The sequence below is a fragment of the Chiroxiphia lanceolata genome, chromosome 5 (genome assembly GCF_009829145.1).
Source record: "Chiroxiphia lanceolata isolate bChiLan1 chromosome 5, bChiLan1.pri, whole genome shotgun sequence".
Taxonomy (NCBI): Eukaryota; Metazoa; Chordata; class Aves; order Passeriformes; family Pipridae; genus Chiroxiphia; species Chiroxiphia lanceolata.
Genome location: NC_045641.1, coordinates 51,008,221 through 51,030,078, shown reverse-complemented (window position 1 = coordinate 51,030,078; position 21,858 = coordinate 51,008,221). Strand labels below are relative to the sequence as shown.

The 21,858-nt window shown below is 37.1% G+C and overlaps 1 protein-coding gene across 19 annotated transcripts in view; it reads left to right on the top strand.

The window, feature by feature from the left end:
- The window catches only part of TNRC6B (trinucleotide repeat containing adaptor 6B), a 139,476-nt gene that overhangs the window by 64,783 nt on the left and 52,835 nt on the right, over window positions 1–21,858 (top strand). For 17 of the 19 annotated variants that reach the window (XM_032688881.1, XM_032688896.1, XM_032688894.1 and 14 more), the window contains 2 exons: window positions 17,921–18,008; window positions 21,730–21,751. In XM_032688881.1, the coding sequence (XP_032544772.1) occupies window positions 17,921–18,008; window positions 21,730–21,751 (110 nt within the window). Of the gene's footprint in view, window positions 1–11,823; window positions 11,926–17,920; window positions 18,009–21,729; window positions 21,752–21,858 lie in introns of those variants that run through there. The other 2 variants (XM_032688890.1, XM_032688895.1) reach the window with 2 other exon arrangements.

Below are 21,858 nucleotides of genomic sequence, written 5' to 3'. Positions count from 1 at the left end.
TGATGTGTTCCACACACAGTGGACATTTATGGGTGGTAAATAGGAAGAGGTAACTATTAATTAAAGGTAGGAGAAGTTTTCAGATCTACTGTCAGCAGAGGTCAAAATTATTTTTGTCTCTGAAAATACATAGAACTTACATGTATCTATGTGCTGAATGCTTTAAATGGTTCTGATTTAGCTGTTTCTGTTAGGACTGATGCTTGAAAAGAGTGTATTTTTAGCCACTCAAAAGTAAAAGATGTCCATTACTCTTTGAAGATTATAGTCTGCAAGTTTTATGCATTTTTTTGTGTCTCGTGACATCATCTCTGAACATGAGAAATGTGTGGTTTTGATTAAAAACAAGCTGTTAATCTTGCATAATGCAACAAGGCAAAAGTTACCAAAAAGCAGCAAACACTACTTGGATTGAGAATTTAACAAGACAAATCATTTTAATCTTGGTACTTTAGAAACACGTTTGGTGGTACATTTCACTTATATCAATATGATTTCCACCTCAATTTTTCTCGTGACAACATTTTTTTCTATGTACCATTGTGGTGGTGCTCTTTTTTAATCTCAGGTGGCAGTTCAGTGGCTTCCTCATTTTGGATCCTTTTCTAGATTATGTCTTGCTTTACAATTTGTTTTGCTCTTCTGTAGCAGAAAAAGAGAGTGGTGCGTGTCTGGAAGATTGACTGACCATAGCCATGTTGTATGTGGTTTGCAAGTTCCTGTCATCTTAAAATTTTTGTATGTTAAAGCATCTTTCTGGTGCTGATTTCCATGAGGTAAAGGAATGCAAGCTTTCTGGAATATAGGCATTCTAGAACTGACTTAGTTTACAAGAGAAATTTCTTCTTTGGTAGTAATGTGTAGTTAATTTTAAAATGCTTTCATCTTGCTTCTTTGAGTATGAATGGACACTAGATTTTCCAAGCGAGATACATATTTAGTTCTTAACCTGATTATTTACTATTTTTCAAAATTTTTAAGTTATCTTAAGCTACTGCATTCAAAAGCAAGAGAAATTTAAATAGAATTGAAGTTAGAAATTGATGTGGTACTATATCTGTGAATGACATAAGCAGCAAGTAAAATTCATCACTTGGGCTGTAAATTACAATTCCTGGAAAGAGACAAGGAATGATAACCCTCAATCAAGATTTCAAAAATCTTGTCTGCTGCACTCAGTGCAAATAGGAAAAGCTCTCAAATGACTTGATGCTGAGATTGGGCAGACACCAATTTCACAGGAATAGCAGCACAGTTAAAGGAAATTCTTTCCCTGGTGGGAGATTGTCCTTAGTTTAGACAAATGCCTGAGGACACAGTGAAGGTTTCACTTAAATGTTCTAATGTCTTTGCTTAAGAAATAAGGAAATGATTGTTTACTTAGCAATTAGTAATAGTTTTATGTCTAGACTATGTGGTTTCATCTATGCTTTATTTCCAGAAGGCATGAAATAAAGTTAAGTTTTTAAAAATGCAGCTAGGGAATTGTGCACACTTATCAGGACTATAAAAATGGATGAATCAAAAATCTCTTATCAGATTATTGACCATGAGAGGTGGCAATCAGCTCTGCCTATTCATGGACTGTTTTCTAGAGCTTCTTTTGTTTCTACCTCCTAAGTATTGTGGCTAGTTAATTTTAAATAGGCAGTTAAGCAAGTATTATTATATGACCTGCAGAATGCAATTGTCCACCCTTTTCATTCTTTTGGAATGAAAAAGAGACATTTCCACATTTTTCCAAGTTACTGCTATGGGAGTGTCTCAGGTCATGTGCACAGATTACAAGTAAGGTGGCACTACTGTGTTAAGCAAAGGTTTGTGTTTTCCCATTTATATCAGGAAGGGATGCAATTTAAAGTGATGGTACTTTATTGTAGTGCAGTGGCTGCTACTTGTGATGATTTTGTTCCGTGGTTTCCGATAACTTTCTGGTTTAGTTGTTAGTTTTAGCAAAACCATGTGAATAAACAGTAATATTTCTAGTGTTAAATGTGGTGTTAACCTGATTTATCCTCGGAATGGTCTCCTTTTAAAAATATGTTTATTAGTAGGTAGTTGCAGTTTTATGTGATCTTACAAATCTCTTGGATGAACTTCTAATATCCTTCCTATAATGCTTCCTATGAAGAACTGACAACTGTCTTACCTTTCCAAACATAGCTTGCCAAAAACATGAGGAGAAATTACAGATGAAAGGGTATGAGATGGTGAAGCACTTCTGCATTTCTGTGCAAGCATTACATGCCAATACATTGTGCTTATATACATGAGAAAAGGGATAGGGTTTTTTCTTTGCTAAATGTGGCAACTGATGTTTATTAGCTTTTCTGAATTATATTGTACAAATTTTCCTACGAGATTACTAAAACAGAAGACATTTTCCTTGATACGTGTTCAGTCATATCATAAAATGTAGACATGTGATGTAATATGCTTAGAAATTTAACATTTGCCTTTAGAATTTTTGTTACAGAATGTGTTCATCATGAGGAAAGAAGGATGCACAGCTTATATCAAATCCAGTGTTCTTCAGAAATGCAGCAGCAATTTTAAGTCTTTGAAATTTAGGAAAGCGTACAGCAATGCAACTTTGACTCACTATTACGTTTCGGTTATCTGTGTCTTTCTTCTACAGTTTTTTACAATATCTTGTGCAAATAGCAAACCCCTAGATTACAAAGAACTTTGGTATGATACTTTTAACTCAGAACAGTGATCAGCATTCCACATGAATGACGAATTCACAGTTGCAGATAGACAAAAATGAGGTTCTAGGTAATGAGTGCCAGTGGTGTGTGTAGATGCTGTCATGCTTTGGTGAGGGTATCTGGTTATTTATACTTTTATGAGATCTTAGGTAATCATTGTCTTAGAATGCCACATCAAATCAGCACATCTTTACGTCTTCAAAACTCAAGTGATTATATGAGGAGGCAAGTTTGGAGAGGCTTTGAACTTTTTGGCTGCTTAAGTGGCTTAATAAGGAAGGATTTTTAGTTTCTTAGAGTTCAAAACAAGTCATGTCTTGCGCTTGTGCTGTGGTGGTGTTTTCATTTTTCCTGTTTCTTTACACTTTTTCTAGTTTTCATTCTGTGTGCCAGCGAATAATTTCAGATTACATTTTAAGTAGTCACGAGTCATGACATGAAGTATTGAGTTGTGTTGTTTTGAATAATAATTTATCTATATAATTTTTGAACGAAGAACGACTAATGAAAAGGGTAGCCAGCTGGGTGCAGTAGGAAGGGTGAGAAGCTCGTATCTGGCAAATAAATGGACCAGGCTCTGCAAAGAATCTGTGTGCTTAGCAATTTGAAGGTTCCCTAAGAGTCAAACACAGTTGTTTTTCAGTGCCCTTGAGGTCTTACTGCTTTAGGAGTAGATATCAAGTCTAGCATATCTCTTTATTTCAGTCTAAGTTCCTAGAATAGAGTTCAGTTTTCTTTTTGGATTGAGGGTGTATCAAATTCCATAGTAAAACCCACACTTTCCATTTATTCGCTTGCGTTTTAGGACAAAGTCTCATGTTTTGGCCTTGAGGAAGTCTGTAGCAATGCAGCAAGGAGGGGACTTTTAATTCCCTTGTGATTTACCTAGTTTCTTGAGCAGGGTCTGCAGTCTGTCATCCTCATTGAGGATTAAATGAGGCCTGATCCCTGCCTGTCTGCCTTAACAGCAGGTGCAAGCCTCAGAACAAGAGAGTACGGTCTGTTAGCAAAAGTGCTCACTTTGGTGTCAGGCATACACCTTAAAATATCACTCCGTGGTATGAATGTGTGCTTCTGGCTCTAGAAGCCATTTGAAGGACGCAGTTCGTGATTTAATTTTTCAAGGTAACTTCTATCAGTTTTTAAATCTTCATGATAAAGTAGGGAGGGAGGAAGTTTATATTTGCATATTGTAAAGAAATTTTTGTAATGCAGGCCAGAGTTGATGTATGACAGAACAGTGTTTTAATTACACACTTGGAGTGGTAACGTTGGTAAGCTTTTTTTGTTGTCATTGTTGTGAAACACCTGGTTTAAAATTTAGCATGGCTGTTTCACCAGATCTTAGGTTTTTTTATCGCCTGCAATTACCTAAAGACAACAAATATTGAATAGTAGCTTTATAAAATAAGATGGTTTAGTGATACAGTAAATACTGTATCTCTTTACTACTGGCATAGTGAGTCCTGACTTTATTACCCTCTACAGTGGAATCTCGCTGACCTTAAGTAGAACCATGGTCTGAAACAGTGTAATTGTAACTCCTTTCTTTGTATAACATGTGCAGCCCTCCATGACTTACAGAGTGTCTCAAAAAAGAATGACTGTATGCTGCAATACAGTTAAAAATTTTGCAGGGGATATCCGTTATACATAATACTAGATAAAAGCTAGGGATCAGCAGCTTTGTGAATATAAAGAACCTCTTCTGAGTATTGGCTAAGATCACCTATCTGTGCTTTTCCAGACCTGGAGAGTTACATGCCTGATGGTTAGGTGTGTGTTAGGTCTGTGTGTCTGGAGGGCACATTGTTAATGTAAAGCTTCTGTGGCTGCAGACAGAAAGGTTGCTCCCTCTTTGGTTCCAAATACATTTGGACCCATCTCAGCAGTATTTGATCTTGAACTTGGTCCTACTTTTGAGTGGCAATGAGTTGATCAGGATCTTCAAGACTTTTGTTGAAGGTTGAGTGACTAGTTTCATCCAGGAATACTCAGCAACTTTTGTCTGTTGATTTCCAAAAAATTACTGGGGGTGGAATACCGCTTATTAAAGCATGGCTGTTAAATCTCATCAGTCCTCTGTTGAAGGCATAATGTTTAATGATAACATAAGCTATGTAACTAGCTGTTGTCCTATGTAAGAAGGAAGAAAAATTGCTTCCCGTGATGAAAGCCGTGTACCAGATATAATATTTAATTGTTCTCTGGTTTTGCACTCTTAAAGAGAACTTGAGGTAAAATTCTAATGGTGATATGCACCTTCATTGCCCAGAGAGTAAGTTTGTGCTGGCAGATTATGTCCATTCGAAAGGGTGAAAAAAATCCCACGATGTCCAGGCATTTATTCCACAGTGAGAAGAAAAACATACTTTGTAATGAAAAAGACAAAACAAAAACCTGTTTTTCATTCAGTTAACTACTTATCAGCCTTGTTATTTTGGTGAGAAGTAAAATTGGTCCTTGAACTGTTAAGAAAGTTTTAAAAAATAACTCATGAAAAACCTGAGCGGGTGTTGGGTTGAAATATGAATTACACAATCTTTCATTTAATTTCTTTATTAACATTGCAATAACAAAGTTCCCTTTTCTAACACAGGTTTCACTGTAAAGTGAATTTACAAATGTTTTTAGTGCAACTTGATTTGTTTTGTCTTCTAATAGAAAACAGTAGTCTTTCTCCAAAGCAAAAGTGTTTTTTGCAGTCATATTAATGTCAGATTCTCAAACTGTATTTAAAAGGGAATTTTTGCAGGAGTTCAGAGCTGGTCGCCTTTGGGGTCTTTTGGGCAGGTTAATAGCAATTTTAAGAAATATAAAAACTAGTCTCACTCCTGTCGTTAAACTCTGCAAATGTAGCAGCACATAGAAGCAAATTAACTTCACTATGTTTTAGCATGGTTGGCTTTCACACTAAAACTGTCAGTGTTAAGAGATTGGTGATAGTTACAGTCATTGTAAAGAGGAAACAATTGGAAAAGAGTAATGTTTGTAGCAAGTCAAGTGTAGAGGTATTATCTCAAGTTGTAAGATCACTGAAGTACTCAATTAAGAGATGACTACAATATAGTTTGTGAAAAACATTAATTTTGGACTTGTGGTTGTTTCTTTTGAGAATGGATATTGAGTTCTTAAAAGAAGTTGGTACTTTGTTTCCTTAAATATGGAATACATGATTGATTGTTAAGACCTAGCTTACTTTCACTTGTGAGGTCTGAATTCATATTTGAATAGTGTCTCAGCTCAATATTACTTGTTAATTTTATAAAACTACCAAAGAATATCATATTCATATTTGCCTTTGCTAAGGAAAGTTACCAGATAAGAAACACAAAATTTTAGAAGTATCTCATGAGGACTGTTTTCTGTGTTTGGAGGAAGACAAACTTAAGGGTCTTCATGAGAATGCTGCCTGAAATTTAGTGTGGTCTCTGCAGGATTGCACATGACCAAGGCTTTATAGTAGTGTATTGGTGATCAAGGGCTCTTCACATCACATTTGGAGTATTAATTATGTCCTTGTTTGTAATGGAGTGCTCCTTAATGGCAAGAGCCATTTCTCTCTATACTGTTGGCTTGTCCTGTGGCTTTGAACATAGGTTATTTATTCTTTGCTTGGGTTTACTCATGTGCAGAATTAAGTTTTACATACTTCTTAGTGTTGTTGCAATGCTTAATTAATATTTATAAAGGCCTTTGACATCCTGTGATGAAAGGAGCTCTGCAAGTACTCAGTAGTGGTATTATTTTATTAGTGAAAATACAGGAGGAGTCAGGAGGATACCTGTTTTTAATTCAGAGTGAGCAATGGAGTCATTCTGTAACCTTGAGCAGGTCATGCAGTCTCTTGTTTTGTAACATATCCTGGGAAAGCTGTGTTGTGCAGCATGTGTTATTAAATGTCATCCTTCCCTCCCCCAAGTCAATTCGGGGTGGGGGGAATTAAAAAAAAGTACACAACTTTACTGAGCTGCTAAACATAGCAAGTATTTCTTAAGGAAATAGATCATTAGAGGTGGCAGAGGGTGAGAAGGCAGTGGATGTAACAGTTGCATTTCAGAACCAACACCAGAACCTGAACATGTGTTACCTAGTCCTAGACCAGATTGAATTGTACCTGTTAAAGATCTCTCTCATGCAGGTTCACTATACAGTGTACTTAACTGCAATTTCACTGTGAAGGGTCTACATGTAAACTTTATTGCATTCTAAGAACTCACTAATCCATGGTATTTAGCTGGTAAAAAAGTTCTTTCTTCAGACTGTGTTTGAGTTTTGTGATTGCTAAGATCGATAATCAGCTCTTGTAACAGCTTGTATTTGGTTATAGCAATATAAGTATCAGTCTTTTGTGTGGTTTTCCTTTCAACTGACAGAGGAAGGTTATGATTATATACTGTCATTAAAATTGCAAGATACTGAGGAGCTTTTCAAAAGTATACATCTGTTTAAACTTAGCCAGCTAGCCATTTGTCTAATTATATAAAGCACAGTAACATTAAGTGGAGCTATTTGCCATCCTTCATGTATCCTTCATGTATGTAAATACAGGGTTTCAGGTTTTTGCTTCATACAAGGTGCTACATCTGCATTTTACTCACTGCACAGAACACGTAAGTATGGTTTAGAACAAGGGGCTTCAAAACTGCTATTTAAAGTACTTTAGGAAGGTAAAAAACTTGTCCAGTGAATTGTGAGACATAGTTGAATATAAGTGCTGGCTTGTGCATGTGCAGTAAGGTGGATTCAAATTGAAAGCACCTAGATATTTGTCCTGCTTTATTATAGCCTGGTTGTACAGCTTGTTCCTGGGGGCTTTTTACTTGCCTTCCGTCCTGCTCCAGCTCTCAGCTCAGCTGGCGTAAGGATGAAGAAGAATAATGTGTCTCTACTGAAGATAAGCAATGGTTTTTAGTCTCCAAGAATAGCAATTATAAAAAACCCCCATTCTTCATATAACCCTAGTTATAAGCCTTAATTTATGGAGCATGCTTAGCAGTATTGGAACATCAAGAATTTACCTGCCCAACTGCAGCTGAGTATACAGAACCTATACAGGTAGATTTGTTTGAAGATACCGTAATTTGACAAGATTGATACAGCATTTCCCAGACCTGCAAAATATGTTAGTTGCTTTTCCTTCTGCCCTTAACTTAGACTTTCTGATATGGAACATGACAGTCTTGAAACTGAATATTTGCAGGAAGTAACTGAATGAATTTTCTTAGGTGTTAAAAATAAACATTGCCTCAGGTAATAACTGGAGTGGAAAATACAAACTTTAAATACCTCTGCCAAGAAAATCTGAGCCAGCTGTACAGAGTTGTTTGAACTTCTGATACATTTAAAAAACAACCTTAACTTGCTGGTTCTTTCACCTTGACCTACAACCAATGAATAATAACTTTGTGTGGAAAACCTTGTTCTTAACTTCCCACTGATAAAATTAAATACATTCTTCCTTTAGTAGTTTGATTTAGTATAATTAAAATAATGACTTAAAGCTTGATAAATGTTATTTTCATTACTACAGTGCCCTGAAGCACTGTATGTGGAAAATTTTACAGTATTACACAGATCTGGAGGTATGTAATATGCTTGTTAGGCTGTTAACTTGTGTAAAGTGTTTTGGTTTTTACAGCATATAAATTTAGAGTGTTTCTTTGGAAACTAGGTAAAAGTAAACAATTAGTTCCCTCCTAAAATGAAATATAAATTATACCGCTATGAATCTATGATGGTATCCATATAATATCCCCAGGCAAGTAGCATTCAAGTACTTCATCATTCAGTAGAAGCTGCCTGTAAGGAGCATGATTCTGTATGGGCTTGGTTTATTGGTTTGTTTTGTTGTTTGTTTTGTTTTGTTTTGTTTTCCCCACACTGTAATTTAACTTTCAGTAAATAGCTTCACTTATAGTTCAGTTTTTTTCTTGATCCCTTCCAAAGTGCCATATTGTGAAAGTTAAGAAGACCTCCAATATTTTATAGTATGTTTAAGAACTACAGCAAATAACACTGTTATGTGGTGCTTTACTTTCAACTTCCCCTAAAATTCTGTCCAGTATCTCTAGATAATGAATCTTTATCAGGATGGCCTTTAGGTCTGGGAATTTTTTATGACTGAGAAACACAAATACATAAAAATGGCAGTCATAATCCACAAATTGTTAAGCTTTATTTTAAATTTAACTACTTCTGTTGTCACAGTTTTTGTATAATCCAGTTTCTTACTGTCTGTACGGCCTGTACTGGTGCCACAAATGATACTCTGGCAGAAGATGTTTCATTTGATGAAACTGTATTATACTTTTTCACTATTCTTCCTGAAATGTCGCATTCTGACATTAAAACAAGTATCTTAATTGTGTGTGTACTGTGGCATAGTTACCATAGCAAATAGATTAGTTTCTTGGGACTTTTTTTAGTGTTAAAAAATAATTCTATTCTTGGCATTTAAGACAGAATTTTGTAATCTAAGAAAATACAGAGCTGCTTTTGTTAATTTTGAGTTTGCACCATAGTAAGGAATTAGCCTTTGCTTTTTAACTGCAGTCAGAAGATTAATAGTAAATATTTTTGAATAGCACTTCTCATATATACCTACAAGAATGCATTATTAAGGTGGCAGTAATACTCACCAACTTCACTTGTGTCACAGTTTGTAACCTGTTCAAAGCTGCAGTGAAGCATTGGAAGAGCTGCCAGTAGAGGTTCGAGCTTGACGTGTGGAATTGATGTGGGCTGCCAAATGCAGCGGTGTACTGATTCAGACCTCAAGGGCAGGGTAGCTCACTTGGGGGCTCCTGTTGCAGTTCTTCTGCAGAGGACATACCTGTAATTAGTTTCCTGCTTGCTGGACCACTATGTACAGAAATATATGTTGGTTCTACTCTAAGGTAATACATTTTTTTGGAAAAACTATCCCAGAGCTGCATTACCAGTCAGTGGTACAGAGTTGGTTTGTCAGCAGTGCGAAGTCCACTGTTAGCTGGGCAGTGTGGTGCCCTATGGGAGTCAGCGCTGGGCTGATGATGTTCAACATCTGTATTAGTGACCTGCTCAGTTGGGATAGGATGTACCATCAGGGTGAACACAGTAGTTTGGAGAAAATGGTCTGACAGAAATCTCTTGAAGTTCAACAATTGTAAATGAAAAGTACTACACCTGTGTCAAAATACCCCATGCTATAGCATAGGTTAGGCATCCACTGATTAGAAATTGGCTCTGCAGGAAAAAAACCACCTGAAGGTCTGAGAAAGAAAAAGTAGAATGTGAGTCAGTAGAGTGTCGTTGCTGTTAAGAAACCAACCATGTGCTGTATTAGCAAGGCTATAGCCAGTGGGTCAAGAGAAGGGATTCAACACTTAAAAGTCCATTTTTAACGTAGTGTATCCAGTTTTGGCTCTCATACAGGAAAGACACTGACATTAAATGGCCACTAAGATGATTAGTGTTCTGGAGCACATCTTGCACAAGGAGAGGCTGAGGGAATTGGATTTGTTCAGCCTTAGAAGTAGGCGGCTAGGGGGGTAATATCAACTGCTGTCTTCAGCTGCCTAATGTTTCTATATGCACAGTGAGGTAGGTAAAATGTTCTTTTTGAATGGTGTAGTGAAAAAGTGTCTCATACGCAAAGGAAAGTTCAGCTGCAGCTCTCGGAGCGGTCATCTCTCCAGAGCTTTGATTTCTCACATACACACGCACACAAGTGCAGAAATGAAAGGACTTCACTTAATGGAAGACAGAAATATTTTGCCAGGTTGTCTGTCATCTGCTGAAATGACAGTGTTAGTGAGAATTAGGGTTTTGGAGAGTACATATGACCAGGATAGATCATTTGTAGTGGAACAGAGATCTCCAGTGTACTTCTTGAGGACTGCCAGCTAACTCTTCCCCTGTCAAAAAAACTGACTTGTGCCTGTAAGAGAGACAGGTTCTTGGTTGATTTTTATTGTGGTAGGTATTATCCTTTTAGTGGTCCATGTTTTTCGTTATGCGTTCATTTCTGTACGTATTTTTTGTGGCTTTCAGGATGGCAAAGATACTTTCCTTGGTAAACAGTTTTAGGTAGTGGAGCTTCCTACATGTGTGAGTAGTTTTTAGAGGAAAGGAAGCCTTTTTGATAATCAGTAAAACCTTGAAGTCCTGAATAGAACTGTGTCTTGCTGAAGGAATGTTCTGATATGATACATTACTGGACATCTTAATTACAGGCAGATTTCTAACCTAATGTTTTACCATTCTTGGGCTACTTTTACCACATTTCACAGTTGTCTAAACACACTTTATCTGTGTCTTTAGTATGCATGAGTGTGCATGCTATAAAATAATAATTACTGATCTGGAAAAGCTCTGAAGTGTTTGGAGACAAGTAGAGGAGAAAACTTGCTCAGTTCTTCACATTCTAGGACTTCAACTATAGCTCTCCATATTCTTAAAACTTTCCTTCTTATCAAATGGCTAACATTTAGGAACTTCAGATTGTACCTGGAAGTCAGTTTTTAAAGTATATAAATGATACAGCTGGAAAGAGTAATAATGTAAAGGAGTGCAAGCAAGAAATATGGAATATTAAAAACATTTCAATTCCATCTTTTTAACACATTCCAAGGATTTTTTTATTGTCAGGAGACTCTTAAAACTGAAGTTGACATTTTCCCCCTTCAGTTGACCCTTTCTCCCCTTCAGTTGCTGAAGAGCTGAGAGCAAACCTCCTTTATGAGCATTTGTTGTTGTATGTAGCTTATACCATCCAGTTCTTTAAAGTAAGCAGCCCTTTATGGTCAGAGTTGTTTTCTTTCTGTTATGTAATTTATTGTACACACACACATAGGTGTGTATACATATACATAAAATACTCCACAAAGAATTGATCCTACTCTGTTAACAACTGTAGTACCAGTCTATAAGGAATATTTCTTTGGAAAAGTGTACTCTTAGCAAAGCCTGTTTGCTGATGTTTTTAAGTTGGTTGTTCTCTACAGCAGCGTCAAATTCCTGATGTTTTGCTGCGATAAAGCCCTATCGGTTGTGCCAGATATGCTATTTAAAGTACGCAAATTCTTGCTGTGACGCTGTTCTGGTTTTCAGCCAAAGATAAGAAAAAGCAGCTTACTCTAACTCTTTGGAGTAATCTTTTGTCTTTTGGAAATGCTGCTTTACAGAGCACTTCTACAAACACGCTTTCTAAAGTCTTTTTATGTAATAGGTGGTGAGTATATATTGTGGTGTATAAAATCCACAGTTTGCCTTGGGAGAGAGAGATATGGCACACCTTGGTCTTACGTTTCCACGTGTGTTGAAAATATGGAAGTCTTAATTTCATACTCTACTGAAGGGCTGAGTTCTGATACCTTGGTTTCACGTACATTCAGAAAGTGTGGGACAATCATCCATTTACTAAGTGGTCGATTTTTAACACCATAGTTTATCCCTTACATCAATACTCACTTCTTTTTCCTTATAAACATCAGAAAGTCATTTGGCCTAAAGTAATTTCATATTCTGGTTTTTTTACATTCAGCCTAAAGACTGACTTTCTAAGTGACTATCTCTGTCACCAGGTTTTGTAGGGCTTATGGCTGTCTAGTCTATGCATGCCAGCATTGTTTAACAAGAAAGGTGGCTGTGATGTTGAGCATTTTAACATTTTTTTATAAAATTAATTAATCTCATTTTGACTCTTTTGATCAACAGGATCATAACTCTTTACGTGACTTAGTCTAGTGGAAGTAATTTTACCTTTAGGAATTTAGGGTCTGTCAGCCCTGGGATTTATTCAGTGCTGTGTTATGTCTTGCTTCTGTTTGATGTTCTCTTTAAATGTGCTGGAGCACTCTTGCGTGTTTGGACATGCTGTACTCTTCTCGTGCTGTTGAAATAATGGAGCATGTCTGCTAAGTGGGATATGTTAAATGAAAGTGAAGTAAAATGGTAAGGATTTCTATGCTCCGGTAGCAGTGCATTTAATTTTGCTTCATTTTTAGTCTCTGACATCCAGCTTCCAGATACGATTTAAAAGCTTTCATCCATCTGGAGCGTTTCAAGCTGCAGACTGCCAGTGTTTGTTGCTGCAGCAAGAGGGGCTTGTGCCTCAGAGAACTCGTTTGGGAGTTGTGGTATACTTTTTCTTCATTGCTCATGGCCCTTAGTTCTAATCAGCTCATGCTTTTTAATGCATTTATATATGAATACTCTTATGCTGAAGGGTTGCACCATTAAAGCCTGTGTTACGGTTAGGAGAGTTGCTCAGGTGCAGGTGACAATGCTCAGGTAACATATGAGGAATATGGGATAAAGGACTACATCCAACCCAGAGGAAGCATTCTCCTTAATATATGAGAACATCATAGGAGTCTGTTTCAAAAGCAAATACACTCCCTTTTGTTAGTAGACCCTTGTATGATACAGTTTGACCTGGGTGCTCTGTGAGAAGTGTTGCAATATAGTAAGATACAGTTTCATTCAATTGCAACCAGTCTAACATGTTACTTGGAAAGGAGAAGATTCCTCGATGCTTGTGCACGCTACTTGTGGTGATTATCTGATAATACTCTGGGCCAATTCCATTTACAAAACAGTGTTGAGTATAGGAGTGGTATGGTCCAGGTGAGTGTGTGTTGAATTTGCTTCCCATATGATCAGCTGAGTTCCAGAGGAGGCTCAAGCCAAGAGAAGGTCAGAGACAGAGCCTGATGAAGAGAAATGAAGTGGAACAAAAGAAAAAATACTTATCAGTGGCAGCAGCAAGCTGTTCATGAAATAGCGCTGTTGAAGACATTTTACTTTTTTCTGGCAGAGTTTTTGTCCTTATATCAATTGAGAGGAGCTTCTGTCTTTGCAAGTTGTATCTGGCCTTAAGCTTGTTATAAAGGTGTTTTGCAACACATCCAACACATTAATGTGTGATGCCAAATTCTGCTGATATCCAGGCTGTATAATTTATCAAAATACTGAGGGAAGTTTCAGAAATGCTGAGAACCTAGGTGCTTGTAGTTCACTGGAAATGGTTCTTACCTCAGATCTTGGCCAAAGTTGGATACCTTACTGTAGATTAAATTTCTGGTTTAGTCCTTCAAGTTTTGAGTCTTTGCATCTGTTTCTGAAAGATTAGTCTGGTATTTTGGATCACTAGAGGCCTGTCTGTAAGAAAAAGTTAGTGAATAGCTCAAGTGTCATTCTCTCCACATGGTGGTGGCCTTTAGCTCTGGCTAGTTATGGCTAAAGCCTTTAGGAAGGATATAACAGTTGTTAACATGACCTTGTAGCTATATAGATAAAAACTTGTTTTTTTAAAAGTACTACTGATGCTACAAGCGTAGTTTCAGAATCCTGTGTGTTCTGAACGAAGATGCAGAATTTGACTCACAATTTGAAAGCAGATTTATAAGTCACTCTGTGCTTATTATGCTGTGGAGAACAGAGTGCACCTACAGAAATTCACTGTCTCCCCTGTGCTGTGTCGTAGTATAGCTAAACCAAGTTTACTGTAGTGAAATTAAGTAAAGTATGAGGTCAAGAGGAGGGAAGATGACTCACAGTACTGGTATCTAGTCCACACCTTTACGAGGAACTTTCAAACTCTCACACTGTTGTCCTGTAGACCTGAGGAAGGAAATGGAAGTTGCATGCACTAAAGTGCCACGCATAAGTTTCTAGGAATTTCTGTCCTTTCCCCGTGCCTCAAGCCCATAATGTTGCCAGAACAACTCTTTTTAAAATGGAATTTTTTTGAAAAATGAATATTAGAATTTTGCAGGAAATTAACTATTTCCAAAACAATCCAAAACTGGTAAATTGTTTGGGATGTGGGCACATTTCTTCAATGTCTGGTTTTTCTTCTTTTCTTTTTTTTTTTTTCTTTTCCTGAAATGGATGCTTTGATAACATGGACTTCACAAGTGTTGTCTGTTTTGTCTCTAGTTAACGAGCTGAAAAAACTTCCTTTCTCCAAACTGATTTCTTTTGACTTAGCCAGAAGAGGTTGTTGTAAGAACTTAGATAAGGTATTGAGTGTAATGCATCATAGCTACTGGGTTTGTTTGGGTTTTTTTATGAATAAAATAACATTTTGAAATACAACTTAACAGTGCTTGAAATTAAAATTTTTAATACACTTCTTAAATACTTTTCCATAATGTTGATTCTAAGATTTTATGGGAAATATAGTGTAATTAGGTCATATTTTTAAGACCAACACACGCTTTCTTGAAGAAAGCTAAAGTAAAAAGCTGGCTGCTGATTGCTGTTTAGCAAACTTCCTCTTCAGGGTTGTGGTGTGTCTGTGTTCCCATTACTGTGTGCTGGTAACAAAAACCGGAACCACACCCCATTGTATTACTCTAAATTCACTCTACTTGGAGTTGATGGGTTTTCTGCCCTTGTTCATCTTGTCAGTGTAAGCAGCTGGCTACTGGAATGTACGTGATGGATCCCCCAGTTTTCTTGACCAGGCCAGGAAGAATTATCCTTTGGAGATGGTTAATAGGCAGCTGCAAGTTAAACTTGCTTCTTGCATACAACTGAAAAGGAAAATAATTGATCATAAAACAAATAGTAGTGAAATGCATGAAAGGGCGGAATCAGGAAGATGGCGAGTGTGATACCGAAACTAGCAATAGGCTGTTTACCCCCCTAATTCAGTGGTACTTTGTTAACATGTCTGTAGCATCCATTCTTGCTTTGTCATTTGGTGAGTGCAGCTTCATACTTCCTACGTGTTTGTGAGGTTTCACTCAGGGCTTTGTCAGGAACTTTATGATCTCGTGCGTGTGATGTAGCCCAAGAGTTCGGATAGATCCCTTCCACCTCAGTAGAACTTACATGAATTGAAGCCTAAGTACAGTTTTGGTAAATAAAGTAGACTAAGTATTGGTTGCTGCTATATTGTGGTTGTTGGTGATGTGCCCAATGGAATAATAAATGTGCATCTCTACTAAAAGAGCAGAAGGGGAGGTTGTCATGCAAAACAAAGGGCCGCTTAGCAGCCTTAGTCCATATAGATTGGAAAACAAGGCAGCAACAGTAGCAATGTCCATGTCCTAAATTTACCACAAAGGCAGACCATAATTAGGTGATTGCTTCCAGGCTATGGATCTTTCATCCTTGACTCCTTTGAGTGCTGCATGTCATTGTAAGCCATAGGTTCAGCTCTGACATTTTTTTTCTCATTCTTCTCCATTCCTACTTTTCTGATCACAAAACTAAGGAAAGTTCTTCTAAGTGGAAGGCTGTGTGTGTGCCAGGCAGTTACTGGAAGTCATTTTGTATTTTGATCCTACCATTTTTCAGCAGCTCTTTTAAGACAACTCTTTAAACTTTTGCCTGCTGCAAGGAAGTTTTTTGGAAATAGTGTATTTGTAGCTGACACTGCAGCCCAAAAGGTATAGGCAGCTCAACAGTGCAGTAGTAGTAAGAGTAATTTGAGGTTACAGTAACTTTGAAAGACGAAGGTGTCACAAGAGAGCTTTTTCGTGTGGCTTAAAATCTGTGACTCAAAACAAAAAATTCTGTCTCTCTGCTATGACGGACGGTGCAGAGTACACTAACCTCCCCAGTCCTTCTCTGAAAAACCTGCAAGGCTTTTTCTTGTCGGAGTTCAGTACTGGGAAGTATGCTTTGACATTTTACTGGGAACAGAAAAAGCAAATGTGGCTTAAGCAATACCAGACAGAGTGCATAAAGCACTGTTCCATATGATGTGGAACATTTGCCTCAAACTATGTTAAATGCAGACTGAACTTGCCATTGTGTAGTAATTGCATTTGGTGGTAACCTTGGGATGTTGTTACGCAGGACTCATCTTGCCCTTATCAATTTTATCGATGCATGAAGAGAGAGAACCTGACTTTAGGAAACAAGGAAGACTTTTTTGTTATTGTCCATAGAACCTTTTGTCATTAAGAGAATTCTTTGAAGTCCTCAATCAGGAAGCTATTAATACATAGCATCTCAAAATATTTTTGTAAGAATCAATTAGTTGTGTAGATGTCACTTTGTACACTGGCTTGGCAGTATCTAGAGAAAATGAAAACAAAAGTATTACCTGTACCATATAAATGCAATGGAAGGAAAAGTCTGAGTGATATAATAGCAAAGTCAACTCAAGTCTAAACTTTTTAAATTGTGGTCAGAAAAGAGCTTTGATTTATGCATAAATATAAGAAATAGTTCAGTACTATTATAAACTGCAGTGTTGTTTGTAATGCTGTTCTGTTTTTTATAAAATTTTCTTCCGAAAGATTATGGGTTACACTTGTTAGTTGTTTCCCATTTGTAGAGTCTCTGATCCTATCCCTTATCTGTCAGCTCATCTTTTTACATTAATTGTCTTTGTTTTACTCTGTCCCTAGTGAGCTGGAAACTTGGCCTTAAATTTATTTTTAAGGAGGTGAAGAGAATTGGTTAACAAAAATGTGATTCACCATAGAAACAGCTCAGCCAATAGCATGTATGCAGTACATCAACTATGTCATGGTGCTTTCATATTTGATACAGAACATAGCAACAAGATGATAGCTTGACAACAATAGCAACTGCGTATTTTTTTTTTACTTTCTTGAAAGAATGTTCTTGTGTAAAAAAATAGAGTCCCCAGAAAGTTAATTTATATTACAAGCTTCATCACAAAAATTCAGTGGGTGGGTACAATAGCCTAGAAATTAAATTAGAGATTTGTATAATAAATGATGGGTTTGATTTGATGTGACACTTAAAGTCTCTTACAAGTGACATAGCTACAGGCAATAGAATAATCTCTTCCCCTTGCGAAGATAAATGTTGTATCAGACCAAACCATCTTATACTAAATTACAACTTTCCTTTTTTTTTTTTTTACCATATGAAAAGATTCATGAGAGTCTTTGTTAAATAATAGCACAACCCAATTATAAGGGTACTTTGGCCAAAACGTCTTGAATATATTCTGTACTATCAGGCATGTAGTTAATTTATATAGGGAACTGCCGTAAGAGACCTGATCTGAAGAAAGGAATTTTCCTTTGTGCAACATGTGGTGTGATTTTGGGCATACTGAGCTTGAAGGTGCTTTTCTTATCACAATTAGACTGAAACCCTCAAATGGAAATGAGCATGATAAGAGTAATCTAGCTGCTTGACTGCCTTTCTTGGGGGGGAGAGGCGTACAGTACTTGTGGCTCTTACACAGCTTGATTGTGCTCATTTCATTGTTTTTCATGTTTTGGCAGAGAGAAGGAGCAAGAAAGGGAAGAACAGTTAATGGAAGACAAGAAAAGGAAGAAAGAGGATAAGAAAAAGAAGGACTCTGCTCAGAAGGTATGTTTTGATATTTGAATTCTTCTATCCAGGTAAAACATAAATAGTATTGGTGGTATAAAGATGCTAAATTGTTTGTATTAGAGCTTAGGTTAGAGTGATGCTTCTTGAATGAGTATTTTTGTATCATTTTTCTGAAACTAAAGTGTTTAACTTGGACATTTCTTCTCCTTAGGGTGTTTATTGAAGTAAAAGAAGCTTTTTCATATAAACTATTTAAGTTACTTAATATGGGCTCTTTTGATCTCTCTGCAACTGCTGATGGTTTGATGTGTTTGGAGATGGAAACACTGCTGGGCCTTTGCAATTCTTGCAGTAAAATTGACTAAATATTTTCTAGAGCAGGAAGATCCTTTTTTTTTTTTTTTTGGTCTTTTTTAAGTGCTTAAGGAAGTTTACATGAAGGAGGTTCCCTTTATTTTTTGCCAAGTGTTGCTTACATTTTACATTTTTTGTAGCACTTTTGCTGAAGTGTATCAGTTCAAGTGTGAGTCGTGGAGAATTGATAAGTCACCAAAAATTGGTTTTGCTCAGAAAATGGATTTGAAACTTGGTATATTAGAAGGTCTCTATTTTGCAGAAAATCTAGTAGATTGTTCTAGGAGTTGACATATGAATGGCTTTATCCATGCTTTTTACTGGTAAAATCCTTTCTGTCTAGTTCAGATGCAACTCTCCTGGAGTGAGTCCAGCAGAAGGCCCCTAAGATGATTAAGGGACTGGAGTATCTACAAATGAGGAGGGGCTGAGAGTATTAGGACTGTTCAGCAGGGAGGAGAGAAGGCTTGGGGGATCTTGCCAGCCTCTGTAAATACTTTGTGGAAGGGAGTAAAAAGATGGAGGCAGACTCTTCTCTACTGGTGCCCAGTGACAAGCACAAGGCATCATGCATATACTGAAATTCTACTTAATTATAAAAAGACTATTTTTTTGGTGCATGTATGTGGCTGGGCAACCACTGGAACAGGTTTCCCAGAGAGGTTGTGGTGCCTCTCTTTGGAAATGCTGAAAAATGTGTTGAATGTGGCCCTGTGCAATCTGCTTTTGATGACTTTGCAGAGTTGAGGAGACTCTTGGGGCCAGGTGGGGAACAGCAGTGGGAACTGTGCACTAGATTTCCAGAGGCTGTCCTTTCCAACCTCAGTGATTATGTGAAATTAAGAGCAGAAGACTTTACTTTCTTTCTGTAGTTTGTTTCTGAGTTGCTTCAGTAAGAACAGATCCTACAGAAGGTCAGATTCTGTAGTTTTCTGCTGAGAACAGGCAGCGCCAACTTCAGTTAAATTTTGACTTATACAGGGTGCTTTTTAATCTGGCTTTTTCACCATTTTGAGTCTGTCAGTTCAAATTAGATGCAGATAAACTGATGTGTTTCTGTTGTCTTTATGCAGTCATTGTGTTGATACGTTCCCAGTAATAGTGCAGAAGATCAGTGGCTACAGAATAAGGTCTCTTCAGTGCCTTTTTGCCTCAGTGTTGCTGCTGTTTAATGTTCAGGTAACAAAGTATATGTAGGAACCAGGAGGAGGCAGACCTTGATGAATAAAGAGGAGTGACTTGAGGATTATGGGCTGATATTCAGTGATAAAAGAGAAACTTCAAAAGGTTGTACTGATCATCTTGATAACAGTGCTGTGCTTACTGAGGAATTGGTGCTTTGAATACAAGATTTGCCAGCTTTCCTGTGTGGTCTCTCTCCTACTAAGTTACTCGGTGTTATTGGATGTTATGATATTCTGCCAAACATATTCTGCCAACCCATTCTGGAAGGGTAAAGACTAAGTTAATCTCCTAGAGGCTAAACTTAAGAGTAATACTTGGATGTACCTAAGAATAACAAATCAGGCAACCGAATGGACAGAACATAAATGTGTGTGTTTGTTCTTAGTGACTGTGAAGGTGTTCACCAAATAAGCAGCAACGATTTGGGGGTGCCTTTTTCAAACAGAGTTTGTATAACATGAAACAGTTGTTTATGTCTGGATCATTTGAAACTTTAAAAATAAAATAAAATAATTGCTTTGAGAGGGGTTGTGCAATCAAATTCACAGCCTAAATTCCTGTAGTTGGTAACCAGGGGACTGTTTGGTGGCTTATCAGAAGGCTGAGCTTGACTCCACCTTCTCATTCACTGTAGCTGCTCCTCAGCTGCTGATGCTCATGGGTTGCCCTCAGAGAGATGACAGCTGTAATTCTGAGACAGTGACACATTTTTTCAGCTTTTGAATTTTAGAAAAAGCCAGATCAATTTGAGTAGGATAGAGATACAGGAGAGGCAGAAGTAGTTTGTGGTTTTTTCCAAAATCAAACTGTGGTTTTCATATAGAATTCTTGAAAGATTTGGTAAAATGGGGTTTTCCCAAGTAAACAAGTTACTAATTTACTGCTTACTGTTGACTGTAGTAAATCCATCAGCATTACCAGATTGTGTTAATGAATAAACTTTTCCCTTTTCCTTTGGTAATGGAGCATCAGAGTCAAGAAGTGCTTAGCAGAATTTTTAACTGTGTCACAGAGGATGTATCCATTTTGTATATATGGATTTTTCATAAGTGAAGTTGAAAATTAACGTCTGGCTTGCTACAGACGCAGTTTTGGTATAGATGCATTTTTATGATTTTGGAGACTTTTGGGTTATGTAATTTTGTGAAGTTACAATGCTTAAGATTTTTTATTACAGTGAATGTTCCACTTTGCATATTGCAGTTTTCATCTTTGTAAAGTAAATGATGCCATAGCAATTCAGTGCAGTTTGTCTTTTTATTCTTTACCATACAAAGGAGTTCTGGCTTCGTTGATTTCAACAATAAACTGCTTTTTACTTGTGCTTTCATTATGCTATACTGTCACTGTGTACTTTCCAGAATTATGGACTAGTTCAGCAATTTCTTTTAAGAATAGGTGTCATAGAACCTGACACATGATGATCTTTAGGGTTTTTTCATTATTGTGCAGTGGAACTCCTGATGGACAGGTTCAAAACATGCCACAATACACATGATTCCAGAGAATATAACAGTGGTGTGTTTGTCTCTACAAGCTTGAAATCTGCTATGCCAAAACAATGTAGAAGTACAGCAAAACCCATAATGGATATGTTGACCAGCATGAATGCTCATTGCAGTAATTAACTTCTTGTTGCATTCAACAGATTTCCTTCATAGGTGTTGCTGGTACATTTCATAGATGTGGCAATGAATCCAGTAAGGTTTAGGATTTCTTCTTGGAAAAGATTTTAAGGGAAAGGTGAAATGGGAAGATGGCAGAGAGACAGACTGCTGCTGTGGTTTTTCCTGCTAGCCCCAGCAGTTCTCTGTGAGGATGGATACTCTCATAGACGGAAGGCTTTGTTACATTTTAGCTGCAGTACTTCACCTCCGAAACCTGAAAGAACTGTAGTGCTATAGCACATGTTTATTTGTGCTTTGGAAGTCCATGTTTGGGATAAGGAGGGGCATGAATACTTAAAATCATCATGAGTGAAGTAATTACTGTTTCTGCATTGGGCAAAGGAATTACAGGAGTTGTAGCACTTTCAAAAACTTATGTATGTATAACTACAGCTACTGTTTAGACTTGCAGTTCATCAGCTGGTTATTTTCATGCAACAACAAATATTGTTCTTGTGCTCGTACAATAAGGTTTTGATTTTGCACAACCTTTTCAGTGTTTGTTTTGAGGTTCTGAAAACTCTATTTACATTCTTGCTCTTAATTTGCAGGTCACAGATCAAAAAACCAAAGGTAAGAATCTTTGATTCTAAGGAGTACTTTATTGACTTGAGCTCAAATTCAGAACTTGACCAAAACTATTGAAAAAGGAAGGGGAATTATGAATCAAGATGAAATAT